Source organism: Glycine soja, chromosome 11 (genome assembly GCF_004193775.1).
Source record: "Glycine soja cultivar W05 chromosome 11, ASM419377v2, whole genome shotgun sequence".
NCBI classification, from domain to species: Eukaryota; Viridiplantae; Streptophyta; class Magnoliopsida; order Fabales; family Fabaceae; genus Glycine; species Glycine soja.
This window is the reverse complement of record NC_041012.1, coordinates 32886792-32906107: the sequence shown is the minus strand read 5'-3', so window position 1 is coordinate 32906107 and position 19316 is coordinate 32886792. Positions and strand designations below refer to the sequence as shown.

General features: G+C 36.2%; 1 protein-coding gene across 1 annotated transcript; it reads right to left on the bottom strand.

The window, feature by feature from the left end:
* Nucleotides 1–573: 573 nt before the first annotated feature.
* LOC114374498 (lysine-specific demethylase JMJ25-like) lies at nt 574–18104 on the bottom strand. Its single transcript, XM_028332153.1, has 11 exons — nt 17459–18104; nt 16486–16585; nt 16258–16399; nt 15726–15789; nt 14895–15627; nt 13727–14056; nt 2484–3497; nt 1816–1888; nt 1646–1731; nt 1348–1467; nt 574–788 (listed from the first exon to the last, which is right to left on the bottom strand). Exons 1-11 carry the CDS (start codon nt 18049–18051, stop codon nt 723–725), a joined length of 3321 nt encoding a protein of 1106 aa, XP_028187954.1. The 5' UTR covers nt 18052–18104; the 3' UTR covers nt 574–722.
* Nucleotides 18105–19316: the final 1212 nt, after the last annotated feature.

Genomic DNA, 19316 nt, shown 5'->3' with positions numbered 1-19316 from the left:
ACCAAGTAAGAAAATTTTTAAATTCACACTTCTAAGTTAGTTTCAAATTGACACAAAGGTATTATTAATTCATATGAATTGTCCTGCTCATCATCCCAATTAACTATTCCATATATATTAGTATTATTTCAGCCAAATAATTAGAGTTTAATTTTTTATATACAAATTATTAACTACTACTAAGTATGACTTTAGGGCAGGATTAAAGAATTAATAAATTTAAATATTTGGAGGAAAAACTTCATTACTCATGATTATTTTAGTATCTTACTCAGTTTAAGCATAACTATCTTGTGTAAGATACTATGATTTCTACTAAAAAAATTAATAAATAGAAGGTCAAAATATGTTTTATGACCTGATAAATTAGTGAATTTTGTTTTAGGTTCTTAATAATCTTTTCTAAGAATTGAAGGACCGAATTGGAGTGTTCTAAAATTTGGGGACCAAAATGATGCATTTTAAATAATTTAGGAACCAACTTGGTAATTAAGTCTTTTTTTTCTTCTTAAATTTGAGATCATCTAACCGGACGGTGTAAAAACCAGAAGGTGCAAAAGATACGCACGCAAGGAGAGAAAATAAACCATTTACTTAACATTCATTTCTTCGTGTTCGGAACCCCGACTTAACAAGTTCAAAGTTTAATAATCAAATTGCAAGTAGATATCGACCTGGTTATGTACATGTACTGCTGAATTACATGTTCATTGCTACTCTACTTATCCTTCAAGCTTCTCCAAATCGTCTGCAGCCTTGCGTAATGCATAGAGACACATTTTCTTCACCTATAGCATACAAAGAATTTAAAAGGAAGAGGCAAAAGTTACCATTACTGTGACATGAGAGACCGTACGCACAACAATGCAAATGAATCAAATTTCAACACCATTGAACGCCCAGATAATTAGGGTATGATTCATCAATGTGAGATAGATGCCCATGTCATTTTGTAATAATATGACAGGACCTATTGGTTGGTATTTTACTAACAGCTACAATCAAGAACTTAACTATATGACAAAAAAATAAATTACTACCCATGCCACATTAACTTGGTCCTAATGCAGTATGTACTATGTAGTAGAAACAGCTCCTAAACCATGTAGCTTTGTTATTTTACAGCATGTTCTATAAAATCTAGATATCCTTCTATCGAGGTGGACTCATGGTATCCACAAAGCCATACTTATTTGTACTACATTAAAATCATAGTTTAAGTAGCCAGATAGATGGCACAACATGAGGCAAAAAAAAAGAAAAAGTTTAAAAAAAGAGAGTTCATACAAGAAAAATGTACCAAACAACACACAAGTCCAGAGTGATGCATGATAGAAGAATGCATACCCCAAGTTTGTCTTCCTTTGCTTTATGGTTTTTGGGAAGAGAACGAAATTCCTCAGTCAGACGAATACACTCTTGAATATTTTCAGGAGAGACAAAATCTAGAGCAACCTTAATGCACGACTGCCAAAAAACAACACAATATTAATGTCAATAATATAAAAACTAAAAAAATTAACATGAAAAAGGGAAGAAACGGTATAATTTGCTGTTGATAGGCATGATTTGAAAGACCCGCATTAATTGGCAGCAACACAAAATTGGATCACGACATAAATGCACATTATTTAAAATTAGATACCTTTAAGTTTCTAACTTGATGGGGACACCCGGCAGGTATAAAAACAGCCTCACCAAGGTTTTGTATAAAAGTCCAAGGTTCAACTCCTGTAAAAGGTTCCTCAAATGCATAAATACAAAGATGGTGAAATTCTATCAAGGCCACAAATTAAATATAGATAAAGTACTAACCAAATTCTTCCTTGAGCTTACTTTTATGATAAGAAGTCAGATAAAAAACTTGATCATGAATGGGGTGAAAAACCTATTCCATCAGATGAAGATATAACATAACCAAAATAGTTAAAAACTAGGATTAGATGAATTGCTAGAGTGACTAAAGCACTCAGCAGAGTTTTATATATATATATATATATATTACATTTAAAGAGAATTAAATATAAAATGCAATTTCCGAAGAAAACACCCAATATATGAATCTGAAATACATACATCCAAACATTTAATACATCTCTTCCCAATAGATGTGTTATGTGTAGTTTCCAACAAACACATTCATCATAGGTAATGAAAATATTCAAATAAAACTAATACTTCAATTGAATCTCAAAATTAAAACTCATATTTGATGACAATTCCCCCTCCCGAAGAAAATTGAATATATATATTTTTTATTTAAACAAGGCATTAGTATATTGAGATATTGTCAATTATTAATAAAACAAATCAAGAGCAAAGTGGAATTGAAATTTATTTTCCTTTAGTTTATAGAAGAATATATTGATTCAAAAGGTATAACAAGAAAGAAGAAAAAGACTTATTTAATTGAAAAATAATCAAGAATAAAGTATTCAAAATCAAAACCTCACCAACATTATTTTCAAAACTTACGTAATTACCTTCTCCACTTGAGAACAATGGAGATGCCTGAATTCCCTACAATACTTCTTAAGGTATTCCTCAAGCCTGTGCACATCTTGCCTCCGAAAAATATCCCAGACAGCACCTCCCTTGGCAAATTCTTGTCCTCTATCCATATTTCCAGAGTCCACAGGTTGACTAATATATCCAGCATCCTGCTGCGGCGCCTCATTCATTGAAGTATGCACAACAGAGGAAACAGTGTTAGATTTTTTCACTTCCTCGACATTTTCCTCCTTCCAATCCTTTTTTCCAATTTGTAACTTGCTACTCAAGGCATTTAATTCTGACTTCAAATCTAAATCATGCGATGATTTGACAACAATTTCCCTCTCAATAATTGCATTCCTTTCTTCAGAGTTTATCATTTCACCATTTTCAATTTCAAATGAAATTCCTGAATTTCCTCCTATTTCATTAACAATGTCATCCTGCACTTCATCATTTCTTATTATACAAAGTGAAGAGATAAAATCTTCCTTACCATCTCCAACTTTAATATCCTTAGGGCTGCTCCATTTCTCCTTAGCTTCCACATCCACCATGTTAACATCACACTTACTAAGATCCATCTCATCTTCCTTCATAAGACTTTCCGCATGATTAGCAGTTAAAGCACTTGAAGAATTTAAGCTGATATTTTCATGCAACACTGGAGCATTAACACCTACTAGAACTTCAACTCCAGATGTAGAAGAATTTAATTCTCTATCAGAAGCCATAGCCTTGCCATTTTTCTCAAGAATGCTATCATTTGGTGGTTTAGCAGTAGCATGCTTTCTGCAGGGCCCAACATTTTCCATTTTTGACATTTGGATAAGGGAAGACCAATTAAGAACTGACAAATCATTAGCCTGCACTGAAATATTTTCTTCTAATGTTGATTTGCACTTCACTGCAGAATCAGCAACGTATTTTTGTTTCAACATCTCTATTTTGGTAAGATGTTGAGAACTGAAAGTCACATCTTCAGTATGTGTCAAAATATTTACCTAGAAAATAATAAAATAAAAAAATCAGATATGTGCAAAAGCTGGAATTAATCTTCTAGTCACAAATGATAATTAAAATAAGTTATTTAAATAACTCACACTATAGATGTATATACTTCACAACAAAACCTACTATATGGCCTACTAAGTACTAACACCATGAATATTATTGGCAAAATGCAGCTAACATTCAGCAGTTCTTTGAGCTAATTTAAGTCATTTTCAAATGCAGCTAACATTCAGCAGTTCCTTGAACATTCTGCCCATCTTACAAGGAATTTTGGGTATCCTATAGTTGTTGTTGCTATTTGAAGCTTCCAAATGTTGTTTTACTTCATCTGGAGTGATTGGGACTTGTTATTGTATGGTTGCATCCCTGGTGATTTTTCCACATTCCATATTTCTGGTGCCAATTTTATATTATATTACTCTTTCCAGTGGCATCTTTCTGTTCCCATAAAGCATCTTTTTAGAAATGTCTTTCTTTGATGGCAACACAGCATTTCAATTAACACATTGGGCTATACATCATTCCAAATTCCAATCACAAACTTGTTGTGTTATCCTTTTAGAAGTGCTCATGTTGCTATTTAGTATCTCCAGCAATGTTTTAGATGTACAGTTTGAAGAGTCCATTACAATTTTTTTTTGAGAGTTTTATAGAGTGAATCACCAATTTAGTACATTTTTCCCATTTCATTAAATTCATGAACCAATTTGACCAATCCCTTACAAAAATTAAGATATTTGAAAAATGATTTGACAAGGAATGCTGCAACATACTCTCTACTCTTTCCAACACACTCTTTACTATTGGATGAAAATCATGTGAAGCCTATTATATGATATGGATCCCGCCCCCTATTTAGTGGGTCCAACACAGATTCACCTGATAATGAAGTGAGTTGAAAAGAGTATATTGCAAGCATTTCTCTTTGGATAAAACTGAGGTGCAGTGGCTTATGCCTTAGGCACTGCAAAATAATTGTATTCATTCTCATCGCAAAAATAAAATGAATTGAAGTCCTATTTAGACTGAATATAACTGGATTTTCAGCCATGATCCTAGGACAAAATCCCATAAAATCAGTGATTTCTGCTTCTAATAAATCAGGAAAATCTGATCTTATTTATTAGGAAATAAACTAGATACAGAAATATCCTTAAATAGCATAATTATTTCTAAGTAATTGCAATAGGATTGGCTTCTTTTCTACAAGTATTTTTTTGTTCTCCAATTAGTATTGGAGTTTCACCTTGGTAATTTGTGACATAAATGTTTGCATTAAAGATCAACATAGGTTATCAAGGTGAAACTTCAATCATAACTGAAGAACAACACCAAAAGCACTGAAAGAACTGCATTTAAGTTTGTCCTTTCCCTTTTGCTCTGCCAAATAAATTAGGGAGCTAGCTAAATTGCCAATCAGACTTGGTGCTTCAAACAAAAAAATTTTAAATCCTGCCTAGTGTAGCTTTGCTATTCTTAGCCGGTCCCAAGCCCGGATAAAAGGAGAGGGTTGTGTTAGGCTTTCGACAGCCAACGTTAAACTTTGTCGAATCTCTATGACATGGATCAATTACGTAATAATGTGAATGCTAGATCGTTGCCCGGAAACAACGCGCTGTATGGCTCGAGTACAGTGTCAAAAGAGCAAGGGCCGCTGCATCGCCGCCCGGATGTAGTGAAAAGTAAGCAAGGGTTCCCACATTTTCGTGAACGGGTGTGGGTAAAGAAGCTAGTTCATGACAGGAGGATTCGCTTTGGTACATGGAATATAGGCACACTTACTGGAAAATCTATGGAAATAGTGGATGTTATGGTGAGGAGGAAGATCAATTTTATGTGCCTACAAGAAACTAAGTGGACAGGTGAAAAAGCGAAAGAATTAGACAACTCGGGATTTAAGCTGTGGTATACGGGAAAAATCAGATCAAGAAATGGGGTAGGGATTATTGTGGACAAGGAGTGGAAGAAGGATGTCGTGGATGTAAGAAGAGTAGGAGATCGTATCATAGTCTTAAAATTGGTAGTGGGACAGGACACCTTTAATGTTATTAGTGGGTACGCACCTCAGGTTGGGTTAGCAGAACACTTTAAGGTAAAATTTTGGGAGGATTTAGAAGGGGTACTTCCGGATATACCCCAAGGAGAGAAAGTTTTCCTAGGAGGGGATCTCAATGGACATGTAGGTAGCGTGGCTAGAGGTTTTGAGGGGGTGCATGGGGGTTTTGGCCTAGGGGAGATGAATGGGGAGGGTAAATCCATCTTGGAGTTTTCGGAGGCTTTGGATCTTTCTATAGCCAATACATGGTTTAAGAAAAGAGAGGAACATCTTATCACTTACAAAAGTGGAGGGACATGTTCTCAGATAGATTTCTTCCTTATCAGGAAGTCTGATAGGAAGTATTGCTTGAACTGTAAAGTTATCCCGGGAGAGAGCTTGACTACCCAACATAGAGTTTTGGTTATGGATGTAAGAATTAGAGATAGGGCAAAGAGAAGAAGTCCTCTGGTAGCACCAAGGATCAAATGGTGGCACCTGAAGGGTGAGAAACAAGGAATCTTCCAACAAAAGATATGGGAGGGTTGGTGTGGACAATCACAAGGAAGTGCAAATGATATGTGGAACAAGATGTCCCAAGAGATTATTAAAGTGGCTAAAGAGACGTTGGGTGAATCTAGAGGTTTTGGACCTAGGGGTAAAGAATCGTGGTGGTGGAATGAAAATGTTCAGAGCAAAGTTAGAGTAAAAAAGGAGTGTTTCAAGGAATGGTCTAGGTGTAGAAATTTTGAAACTTGGGATAAGTATAAGATAGCTAGAAATGAAACCAAAAAGGCGGTGAGTGAGGCAAGAGCCCAAGCTTTTGACGGACTATACCAAGCTCTAGGAACCAGGGACGGAGAAAGATCTATATATAGGCTTGCTAAGGGTAGAGAGAGGAAGACTAGAGATTTGGATCAAGTAAAGTGTGTTAAGGATGAAGAAGGCAAAGTCTTAGTGCATGAAAAAGATATCAAGGAAAGGTGGAAGGCGTATTTCCACAACTTATTTAATGATGGATATGGATATGACTCTAGCAGTCTAGACACAAGAGAAGAGGACCGGAACTATAAGTACTATCGTCGGATTCAGAAACAGGAAGTAAAGGAAGCGTTGAAAAGAATGAGTAATGGTAAGGCGGTGGGGCCAGACAACATACCTATTGAAGTGTGGAAAACTCTTGGAGATAGAGGTCTTGAGTGGCTCACCGAACTCTTTAACGAAATTATGAGGTCAAAACGCATGCCGGAGGAATGGAGGAGAAGCACGTTAGTGCCAATCTATAAGAACAAGGGGGATATACAAAATTGTGCAAATTATAGGGGAATCAAGCTCATGAGTCATACCATGAAATTATGGGAAAGAGTGATCGAACGGAGATTAAGAAAGGAGACTCAAGTTACTGAGAATCAATTTGGTTTCATGCCGGGAAGGTCGACCATGGAAGCGATTTATTTATTACGGCGGGTGATGGAGCAATATCGCATGGCCCAACAAGACTTGCACTTGATTTTTATTGACTTGGAGAAAGCGTATGATAGAGTGCCTAGAGAGATTTTGTGGAAAGCTCTAGAGAAGAAAGGGGTTAGGGTTGCATATATTCGAGCTATCCAAGATATGTATGATAGGGTATCGACTAGTGTTAGGACACAGGGTGGAGAGTCAGACGATTTTCCCATCACAATTGGTTTACATCAAGGGTCAACCCTTAGCCCCTACCTTTTTACCTTAATTCTGGATGTCCTCACGGAACAAATCCAAGAGATAGCGCCGAGATGCATGCTTTTTGCAGATGACATAGTCCTCCTTGGAGAGTCGAGGGAGAAGTTGAATGAGAGGTTGGAAACTTGGAGACGAGCTCTAGAAACACATGGCTTTCGCCTAAACAGAAGCAAATCGGAGTATATGGAATGTAAGTTCAACAAAAGAAGGAGGGTTTCTAACTCAGAGGTGAAAATAGGAGACCATATTATCCCTCAAGTCACACGGTTTAAATATCTTGGATCTGTAATACAGGATGATGGGGAAATTGAAGGGGATGTGAATCATCGCATTCAAGCAGGATGGATGAAATGGAGAAAAGCATCGGGGGTGTTATGTGATGCAAAGGTACCGATCAAGCTAAAGGGAAAGTTTTATCGGACTGCGGTAAGACCGGCGATTTTGTACGGAACAGAATGTTGGGCGGTCAAGAGCCAACATGAGAATAAAGTAGGTGTAGCGGAGATGAGGATGTGTGGTAAGACTCGACAGGATAAAATTAGAAACGAAGCTATTAGAGAGAGGGTTGGAGTAGCGCCTATTGTAGAGAAGATGGTGGAAAATAGACTTAGGTGGTTTGGGCATGTAGAGAGAAGACCGGTAGACTCTGTAGTGAGGAGAGTAGACCAGATGGAGAGAAGACAAACAATTCGAGGCAGAGGAAGACCCAAAAAGACTATAAGAGAGGTTATCAAAAAAGATCTCGAAATTAATGGTTTGGATAGAAGTATGGTACTTGATAGAACATTATGGCGGAAGTTGATCCATGTAGCCGACCCCACCTAGTGGGATAAGGCGTTGTTGTTGTTGTTGTTGTTGATAACTTGTGCCAGGCCTGCCTGATTTCAAGCTTAACTAAAATGGTAAGGATCTAATATAAAAACAGATTGAATTTTGCAATCCATTCCACACATTATGTCATCTGGTTATTCAGACCTTGCCTCTTTTCATAACTGTACTAGGTAAAATTCAGCAAAAGGGGGGGGGGGTGTTAGAATATTATAATTCCTATTGTTTCAACAATGTTATTACTTATTAGGCTGGGTTTAGCTATTTGTACACTAGTATATGACCCAGAATATTATTATAAATATATGAATTAGGTCAAAATTTAATGTTTATATCATGTATCTTGTCATCGTACTCATTATATCATTATGGAGGCATTTGGTAGGAGATAAGTTTTTAGTTTCCTGGGAATCTTAAATTGGGAATCTTGGTTTCCCATATTTGGTATCTATTTTAAAAAATAACATTCCTAGGAAAGAATGTCTCCCGGGAATGTTTTTTAACTATATTTCCCACAAAATTGTTCCCATGAGAGAGGTGGGAATCTAACTTTCCCAAGTTAAAAAAAAAGTTTTATTGTGGTAAGAATATCATGTTACTCTTATTATATCATTTAATGTGGTAAATAATTAAAGTTTCTAGTAAAAATACCACGTTACTCTTTGATTGTCAGGAAACTTGTATAATTTTTTTTTTTTTTTATCAGCAAAGATAAATTATATATATATATTAAAGAAGTACCAGAGGTACTGATTACAGTGTTAGTCACCATAAATATGGTTCCTCAATCAGGCAGCATAAGTCTGATTGGGAACCAAAATATGGGAAGAAAAAATACAAATGATTTGGTCCCGATGCAACCCCTACTACTGCAAAAAATTATGTTTGAAATTACTGGACCATTAATTGAAATGTATAGTAAAATCCTTCTCCAAATTATGAAACCAAGTCCACATTAAGAAAGTGGCGTCTTCAACCAATTTGTTTCCATCGAAGGTCGCTCCGGAGAACAAAATTCTGTTTCGAAGCTGTCAAGTGGACCAAGTGATAGCCAACCACCAATATTGCCACCTCCTATTCCTTCTACCTTCATCCTGCAAAAAGAAGTACTGCATGAACAGATGTTTTGTACTCAATGGCATAGCACCTTTGAAATTTATCCAGGACATTGATTCCCACCATAAAGGTTGGATCTTACTACAGTGGATAAAAAGGTGAGATGCATCATCCTCCATCCTTCTACAAAAGGGACAATTCATATCCGAAATCTGCACTTGTCTAGCCCGCAAGTTTGATTTTGTGGGTAACCTGTCCCTAGGAAGCCTCCACGCAAAAACCGCTATCTTACTTGGAATCCTAATTTTCCATAACACCTGGAAACATTCCTCTATATTCTCCTCTGCAGCCCCTTCCCATAACACTTCATAAACACTTTGAGTAGAATAAGTGCCCGACTGACCTGCTACCCATTCCCACCTATCAGCCCCATGATTGAGAATAACTTGACCATCAACTTCAGAGAGGAAAGTGATGGCCAAATCAACTTCACTATCAAACAGCGGTCTTCTCCAAATAAAACGCCACTCCCATGTGGAGTTAATATGCTCCCCCACTTGTCCAATTAGCTGCTGCTGCTGGGAAGAAATCAGATATAGCCTAGGATACTTTTCAGCTAGAGATTGATCATGACAAATCCAACTATCCTCCCAAAATTTTACCTTGTCCCCAGCTTCTACCTTCCATTTGATTTGCTGTTGTAAACTTATACCATGGTGAGAGTGCTGAATGGCTCTTTTTAAGTCCCTCCACCAAATTGACTGCAGGTTGGCTCTTCCCTCTTCGAGTAAACCTCTCCAACCCCCATATTTAGCCTCCAAAACTGCAACCCATAGAGACCCTTGGTGCTGCATAAGGTTCCACATCCATTTACCGAGAAGGGCCAAATTAAAAGTCTGAATATCTTTGATGCCTAGACCCCCTTTGTGTTTAGAAAGGCACACTTTCTCCCATGATATCCAAGCAATCTTCTTGCTGTCATGTCCCCCTCCCCAAAGAAATCTCCTTTGTAACTTGATTAATTTGTTGATAACTGTTTTTGGTACCCTGAAAAATGAAAAATAATAAATAGGAATAGAGGTAAGTACTGATTGGATAAGTGTCACTCTCCCCCCAAAAGAGATAAACCTCTGCTTCCACCTAGCTAGCCTTCTCTCACATTTTTGAATAATTGGTTCCCACACACGAGCTCGCCTCGGATTAGCCCCAATAGGTATGCCGAGATAGACAAAAGGAAGAACCAGCTGACTACAGTTCAGATAATTTGCTGCCCTTTGCTTCCATTGGTCATTCATTCCAAAAACACCAAAGCTGCTCTTAGCAAAATTGATTTTTAAACCAGAAACCAATTCAAAAGTTCTTAGGATAGCTTTAATAGCTTTCAGATTATTCATAGAAGCCTCCCCAAAAAAGATAGTGTCATCCGCATATTGCAATAAGCTAATGGACACATCACTGCCTCCAATATTAAAACCTTTGTACAAATTATTCTCCACAGCTGTCCTCATCAAGCCATTCAATGCTTCAGCAACCACATTGAATAAAAATGGAGCTAGAGGGTCTCCTTGTCTAAGACCCCTTTGGGGTATGAATTCCGATGTGGGGCTGCCATTTATCAAGACCGATATTGAGGCAGATTTCAAACAGCCCTCCATCCAGCTTATCCATTTAGAGTTAAATCCTGATCTGTTCAACATATAAATCAAAAACTCCCATGATACCGAATCATAAGCCTTCTCGAAATCAACTTTGAAGATACAGCAAGGTTTGGTACTCCTTTTAGCTTCATCAATCACTTCATTAGCTATAAGAATATTTATGACCAACCAAAAAAGATTTTATTCATCCCTAGAAATCATAATTCCAGAGCATGGAAAAACTTTCCTTACACCAAACACACCTTATGAGTGTGTTGTGGCATGATAGATGGTCAATATTAGAATAATGGAACTCCTATTGTTTTATGAGTGTTCAGCTAGGCTTAAACTAGTCGTACTACACTACTACATGACTGGTGATCCAAAATATAAATAGAATAAGTATAGAAGATTGGAGTTATAAGGTTAGTCTAGTGGTGAAGGAAGAAGGGAGGGGTGAGAAGTCGCAGGTTTGACTCCCCCCACTAACAAAAAAACTAACAATTAACAACTAACATTTGCCGATAAAAAGAAATTAAGTATAGAAGATTAATGAGTATATCATATATAACACATCATCACATTCATAATTCATAATATTAACAACATTCAGACTCTTGAGCCCTCCCCTCACATGTTCTATCTAAAATCCCATTGTTCTTTGTTATTTCTTTTGGTACATAAAAGTTTAAGGAGTCGGGAGGTTTCTCCATTCACATTTTCCATTTTCCATCCAATCCCTATAATTTCGATAAAAACATATTAAAACGGATGATGAAAGCCTTTTGATTCAAGACAACAAATTGTCCACCATCACGTAGCAATGCAGAATATATGATACTACTACCTTAAATTAATTTGACATCAAATTCTTTCAATATTACATGAGTAGCCTGCACCAGTACCACCTCTGCCTTCATATTTGCATAAGAAAGTAATTCATTTGCTTGCACACACAAGAAACACAGCAACAGATACATCAAAAGATGACCAAGATGCAATGATTGTTATTAGGCAGTGAAGTACAAAGAAGATTAATTCAAAGTACATGAATTGGAAATGGTTCTTGAATAGAGCAAGTAATTTGTTAAAGTACTCTTGATATTGTTATGGGAAAGGTAAGTCTTCAACTTTTTCAAATCGGATCAGCTCGATTTGGCTTCGTTTTTTTTTTTTGCACACCCCTACTTGGGAAAATCACACCGCAAGCTAGCCATTGTAGTTGGAGAGCCCAAGGCCTAATAAACCCCACACTACAATCCCATACTTTCAATGTGGAACTCAAGTCTCATACCTTGCAAATTGCAATTGGATACCAAGTCCTAACATCCCACACTTCTCCACAGCCCCACACCCATGTAGGCTGGTTGTGCACTGCACAACAGAAGTGTGGTGGAAAGCTTTGATATTAATTGATAAGAACCTTGGGAGAACCACACCATGAAAGCTAGGAGTAGTATTTGGAGAGCCTGAGACCTTATAAACTTCACACTAAAATCGCATGCTTCTAATGTGGGACTCAAGTCCCATGCCATGCATTTGGATCCCAACAAATTTAAAGGCAACCTACTTTCTTTGTAAAAAGCTTTTTGGGACTTCTACAAGAAATGGGTGAGCCCCACTTTAGAGCAACTTGTGTTGGTTTGATTCAAGGTTTTGGCTAAAGCAAGGATGACAAAATTCTGGCAGTTGCAATATATGATATTCCTTGGTGCATTTAGATAGGGAATAATGCATGCATCTACAAGGGTGTCTCATTAGCCCTTGCATTTATATTTTCTTGGGGATTATTGGGAAAAAATCAAGTCCTACAAGAAATAAGGCCAATATAGAGTATATAAGAGGGGGGGGGGGGGAGGCAACCCTCACCCCATAAGCTAGCTTTTGGAGTAGAGTTAGGCTCAAAGTCACATTCTAAGATAGTACCAGAACCTATCCTAAATCCACTAACAAGCCACCCACCATATTATTCACGCACCAATTCCAAAAGTGTTGCACGTGAGGGGGTGTATTTGGAAAAACCCAAGTTCCACATTGGCAAGAGATAAGGCCAAGGTAGAGTATATAAGTGGGGGGCAACCCTCACTCTATGACTCAAACCCACACTCTAAGAGGGACCAGGCTATGTTCTGTTCTCTCTGGTGCTCAGCCCATGAGTTTTTAAAGGATGTTGTCATCTCCAATATGAAAAGGCAATGAACGGATGCAGTGTTCCCAGTCCTCCCCTACTTTCAAATTATCAGTAGTTCAAAATGGAGGTATAAAGTAGAAATGGATATAGATCACAAGAATTGTCAAACGACTTGCAACAAATTCGTGACTACATCAATAATTCTGATAACTAGCTCCCCCTTGGCACATTATATTATTGGCTTGGATGCAAAGCAGTTGTACCTCAACGTTTTCGAGTTTCAACAACACTTTTTAGCAGTTCTACTCTACCTAATATCCAGCAGCATGCCCAGAGTTCACAATGAAGCCTTTTGGTAGAAATACAACATAAAATCATTCAGTTCCTATTGCATGGTTACCATTAGGGATCAACTTATATATTTAAATAATTGATAGCCCTCAATACAAACAACTGTTGAGAGAAGGATTGTTATGTGTAGGCATCATGATTATCGCTATGGTTTTAAAAATAAAAATTGGCTTTAAAAGGACCAAATGACTAGTTAGACTCATTGCTACAATTGGAGCCTTGGAGGTGACAGGTGACCCTAAGAAAAAGACCTAACCACAAATTCCTACCATGCCATGCAATGAACTTAAGGCTACCAACCTATATACAAAAGCAACTATCTTTTCTAAAAAGAACAATAAAGTGAATAAACTTTATTAAAAGTGTGTATTCACAACTTCAGATTTTGGTTCATTTGTGGTTAATATAAACCAAGAAAATATTTTCTAACCAGAGCTCTATTAAATGAATTTTACATACCGCATCTGACATGTCACAATGAAGCTTGGCCACAGAATCTCCATGTCCAAGCTCATCAGCAAAGCCATATGCTATATATGTCTTTGGTCCCAAGTCAGGTTTCAAAGACTTTTCAGGTAGCTTTGTGGCCATGTTAAGAAAACCAGTGCGAGGATGTGTATACTCTTTGTAGGGTAAGGCACTAATAAACTCAATACCATGACGTGGTAACTTCTGCTCAAATAGATTAGATGGAGGCCAATCTTTGAGCTTGAGCATCTCAGGCCAGGAATCACAATGAGCACGACCCTCTGAGTATCCCTTGAAAAATTGATGGATATTTATTTCAACCTGTATGTTCACAAGGCTTGATAAAAATATTGCACATTACCAGTCTAAATTATAATGATAAGCAAACACACATGATGCTTACTAAACCGTTACAGAGACTAGATCTGCTAGGAAACTAAAATTGAAGACTTTTTACTTTGATAATTTAACTGATTTTATTAGAAAAATTTGAAATTTCTAATTCTGGATTTTATATAATGGAAAGAATGACAACCAACCTAACTTCATACATAGTCCTCATTTGTTTCAATTTTTAAGTTAGAAAATCAATTCTTACACTTTCCAATGACAAACACAGTTCCAAAATGAATGTGGTTCAGATTAATTTCTAGGTACACATCTCAATCACATTCAACAGTTCAAAATCAATTCAACCAAATTTCTAAACTAAATGAACACAATCTATTTGTATAGTCATTACAGGGCTACAGCCGCCACAAGTCTTCTCATATTTCAAAGAACAGATCTTTACGATGAGACCTTTTAAATTTAGAAAGTAAATCGTAAATTCCAAAATCTACAGTATCCTTTTTGTGGGATAAAAGAGTTTATAAGAGAAAAAGGAAAATAAAAAGATAAAAGGATGCAAATTTTTTCTTAAATCAGCAACAAAAATTAAGAATTATTTTCAAGCCAAACAAGAAGGCAGAAGCACTAAAGGGGGAGGGGGAATGTATATGCACAAAAGATCTTTCAAGTTCCCCTCCATATCAAACAACAAAACAAACCTTGAAAAGAATCTGCCGTGCTGTATATATGATGTAAAACATGAAAGTACCCATCCAAAAGACACTAGCTTATTTGGAACTAATTTAATAAAATATACAATATGACTGACCTCACACCAATCTAGGCAGTCAATTGCTTTCACATTCAAATGCTTGGAACCATGATAAGTCAATTCACGCATTGCACGCCACATTACCATTGGCTCCCAGCTCAAGCCAGAGGTTAACTCAAGAGCATTCCTAACAATAACTGGTTCTCCCTTAATCCAGTGACCCTGAAAATGTTCAAGATCCCCATATTTAACATCACTAGCTGAAGGACAATACAAATAGTTGTCACTTGAACCTTCTCGAGTGGCAGCTTTTCGCAAATTCTCATTGATTGAGCCAATTTCATCATGAGATTTGAAGCAGGAACTACACCATGCAGAAACTGTGGGCTTATCTTCTAGCCCATGTACTTTGATTAATCTTTTCACTTTTTCCCTTAACTTTGAAATCCAATTTTGAGGAAATATGCACTTCAGCTCAAGATATTCATATCCACAACCACCATTATCCTTTGGTGAACAGGGGATCGCACCATTTTTCATAGCCTTCCACAAATGCTCTGGTCTCAGAGAGCTCGATTCAAGACAAATGTCTGACGATTCTTTCTTGCATGAGTGCGGATCTAAAGGCTCTCCACCATGTGAATGAGCATTAGAAACAACAACACACTGCTCAACTATTTCCCCTGACAAGAAATTGCAACGAATTTCCCGGCAACAAGTAAGGCAAAGATCATATGAACAACTTGGGCAGCTCCTATGAAAATCAGTAATAGAGGTTTTGCAATTGTTGCTGCAAATGATAGCAATAGCATTGGGTAATTGAACAATGAGGTAAAAACACAGCAGTTCATGATAAGTAAAATAAAATGATTTTGGGAAGAAGCTAACCAATAAATACGTTCATCTTTGGAACAAACAATTTTCTTAACTTCTACATCTGAAAGCAATAACCCTGCCATTAAAGCAACAAATTAACAGAGATAATGACACTGTATGTAACATAACAATCAGCTAAACTACTATAGATTAAATTAAAAAGCCACAAAATATGCTTGCACATGTACACATTCTATCTCCCCAGTCTCTAAGTTATATATTCTATAAGAGAGCTATTGACAATACAAGAAACTTGGAGTAACAAGACTAGTGTAAATTTGTGGTAGAGATACAATGAATAAATAAAAATACCACACTATCCAGACACCACCACCACCACCCAGGACAACAATCACTAAAAGTGATCATAACATGACCAATCTTCAATTACTAATAGCAGCTGATGCCAGTCTTGCTGTTATAAAATCAAAAGATCAACATTTCAGGCATCATCAATTACAAAATACACTTCTTTCAATACATGCTTACATCAGCATGCTGTTTTTGTTGCAGTGAAGCTAGGGCCTATATAATTATTGCATACCTTTAGTTTTTGCTTCCATCTCCATTTCCGACTGCTGCTCATGATTAAATTGTTCCAGAAAAGGATACAATGCTCGCACCAAATGCTTCAAATGTCGAATCTTTTCATCTTTATTTTGAGGCACTCCTAAATCTCCAGAATCCTAAAGTACAATCACAGTATACTTGTTGCTCACATAAGAGAAAACACAAAATGAAGAGATGGCATATCCATTTTGCAAGTACTTACCACATATACATCTTTTCTACGTAAACATGATTTGCAATTACAATTGCCTTGACAATATGGACAAGATTTTTCTATTGCCTCCTTGGTCATTTGTGGATACCTATATTTATCAGAAGAGACAAATTTTATAGAGGAAGGAGAAAGAGAAATGCTCCTTTTTCAGTCAAAAAAATTCAATGAGAAATAAAAATCCAGATCACAAGACACATCACATCAAAAAATGGCACATACATTCTAGTTGTTTAAATTGACACATTAGTTGTAATAAAAGCCTCAGTGTCTCCATTGTGCTCAGTTTTCTTTTTCTTTTAGCTTCAACCATACATCATTGCCCAATATCATACTTACATATATTCAGCCTGGGTTTAGTTACACGTTGAAGGAGTGAATAACGAAAAAAAATCAGAAGCTATAAACATAAGCTTCTACGTCAATCGTGGTTTCAACGCGATTTTGGTTCTACACAGATGTAGAACCAAACACACATACACAATGTGGCATAAAATACAAGACAAGCCATATAACTCAGAACTCAATGTAGAATACAGATACAAAAAATCGCCTCACTCTGTGTTGCTATAATCAGTTCATATTTCACAGACACTGTTCAAAGTTTAATCCTTTAAAGCATATCACACATTTTAGACACACACATACTGCAAATCATAGAAGCGTGCATCCTAGTCCTTTTTTTTCTATCAGAAAATGTTAGTTTGTTAGTTTTGTTAGAAAGGTCAGTTGTTGAGGGATTTGAACCGCGACCTCTCCCCCATCGCTTCACCCTTCCCCAACCACTAGCCAACCTTATATCTCCTTGCATCCTAATCCTATTACCATATTTCAGAATTTCCACGGAAACGACACATACAATACACAGCGTAAACCGAAATCTGAATTCAATTGGAAGTTCTCTCAAGTAGCTTCTGGTGCAAGAAAGCGATGGTTTTAGAAGGCGAAGAGTTTGAAGCGATACCATCTCCGAATGCAAGGAACGCAAAACCGCTTGCGACATTTCCGACAGCGAGCGACGGTCCTATCACTCTTCTGGCACTGGTGACACATCCCAGACTCCGAAACAGAGATTTTTGGCTTCGCAGCGTTGGACTTGGACGAAGAAGAAAACGACTTCGTCTTCGTCGTTTTGAGCGGTTTTTCGTCGTCGATTTCGAGACATTCATCCAATCGCATAAGCGTTTGCTTGATCTTCTCTCTGCTCCTGGCTTTCCTGTCGAGTAGTAATAGCTCCACTTGCTCCTTCGGAGATTCGAGTTTCAGCTTCTTCTTGTGTTTGCCTTTCTCCGGAACAGTTGCTTCTTCTTCGTCTCGTTCTCGAAGCCTCTTCGCATTGTCTCTTTGCGCTGAAGCGGAAGCAGAAGAAGTAGAAGGAGGCTTAGGTTTTTTGTTGTTCTTATTGGCTCGTAAGGCAAGGAAATGGTCCTCGCAGTAGGGCTGGTCGTGAATCCGCCAGTGTTTGCACCGCCATGTGTGGCCGCCGGTACGGCGGCAACGGAGGTCGTCCGGCGGTTCTATTACGGGGGGTTTCTTCCTCTCACTAGTCTCTGCCATCACTCTCACCACTTTTCTCTGTTAATGTTTTATAATTACAGAAATGTGTTGCCTTTTTGAGTAATGGAATAAATAACCTATTTTGGTACTTAAGAACAATAAATACGGGTTGTGTAATAACTTTATTTTTATTTGTCTATGTATCGAGAGCTTTTTTTATTGGCATTTAATTAATTCTCTCTCGTCATATTAGTTTATTTTGGAATAAAACCATGTTTAGTTGTGACTTTATGACTTATGTATACATTAAGATTAAATTCCAGATTTAGGGAACCCATGTGCGAAATAATTTTTACTACTAAATAAAAGAGATTTAATAATAATGAAAGAGTTTGTTTTGTTTAATTTCTGTATAAGAAAAAAAGTGAAGAGACTTGGTTTAGTGAAAAGGATTAATTTCTCCTAAATTAACGATGAATCAATATTTGAATTTTTAGTTAGAAAAGTTATTATTTTTTATATATAGGAAAGTGATTTTTTTTTTAATATTATAGGAAAGTGATTATATTTAGTGCTTAGTCATTTTCTAAACATAATGGTCTTTAAAGCAAAATATCTATAAAAAACAACAAAAATATTCTGAAATTATAGGAAATATATTTTTAATTAATTTCTATAAAAATTAATAAATTTATCATATTATATAATAAAAATTTATGAATAAATTACTATAATATAAAAAATATTTACATTGTTAATCCACAGACTATTTTATCTTTTTTATACATTTTTCATGTAAACTTACATTGTTAACCAACCAATATTAAGTTTGACTTTTAATATAGATACTGTAAAATTCGGCAACTTCCAATAATGAGAGCTGTAATTATATGATATTGTAAAAAAAATATTTATACTATCTATATATACACTATATATTCATATTAAAATATTTTCCAATCAATTTATATTATCCTTAAAACAACAATAATGTATTTCTTTTATTACTAGAATGGAATTTACAAACATGAAGATTTCCCAAAAAGGCTAAATTTGATAAAATTAGTTGAAAAATGAGTTATAAATTGAAAAATAAGTTATAAATTGAAAACTGATAATTAGAAGTTAGACAGCTAACATATTAAACTATAACTGTTTAGTGAAATTAACTCTTAAAATAATTAAAAAGTATAAAATGACTAAAAAAATAAAATTATGATTTTTATAAATTTACATTTTTTAAGAGAAATTGCATTTTTTTTATAAACTTACTTGTTAATATAAAAAATGTATTGGAAAATACTAGTATGTTGTTAGTGTATATT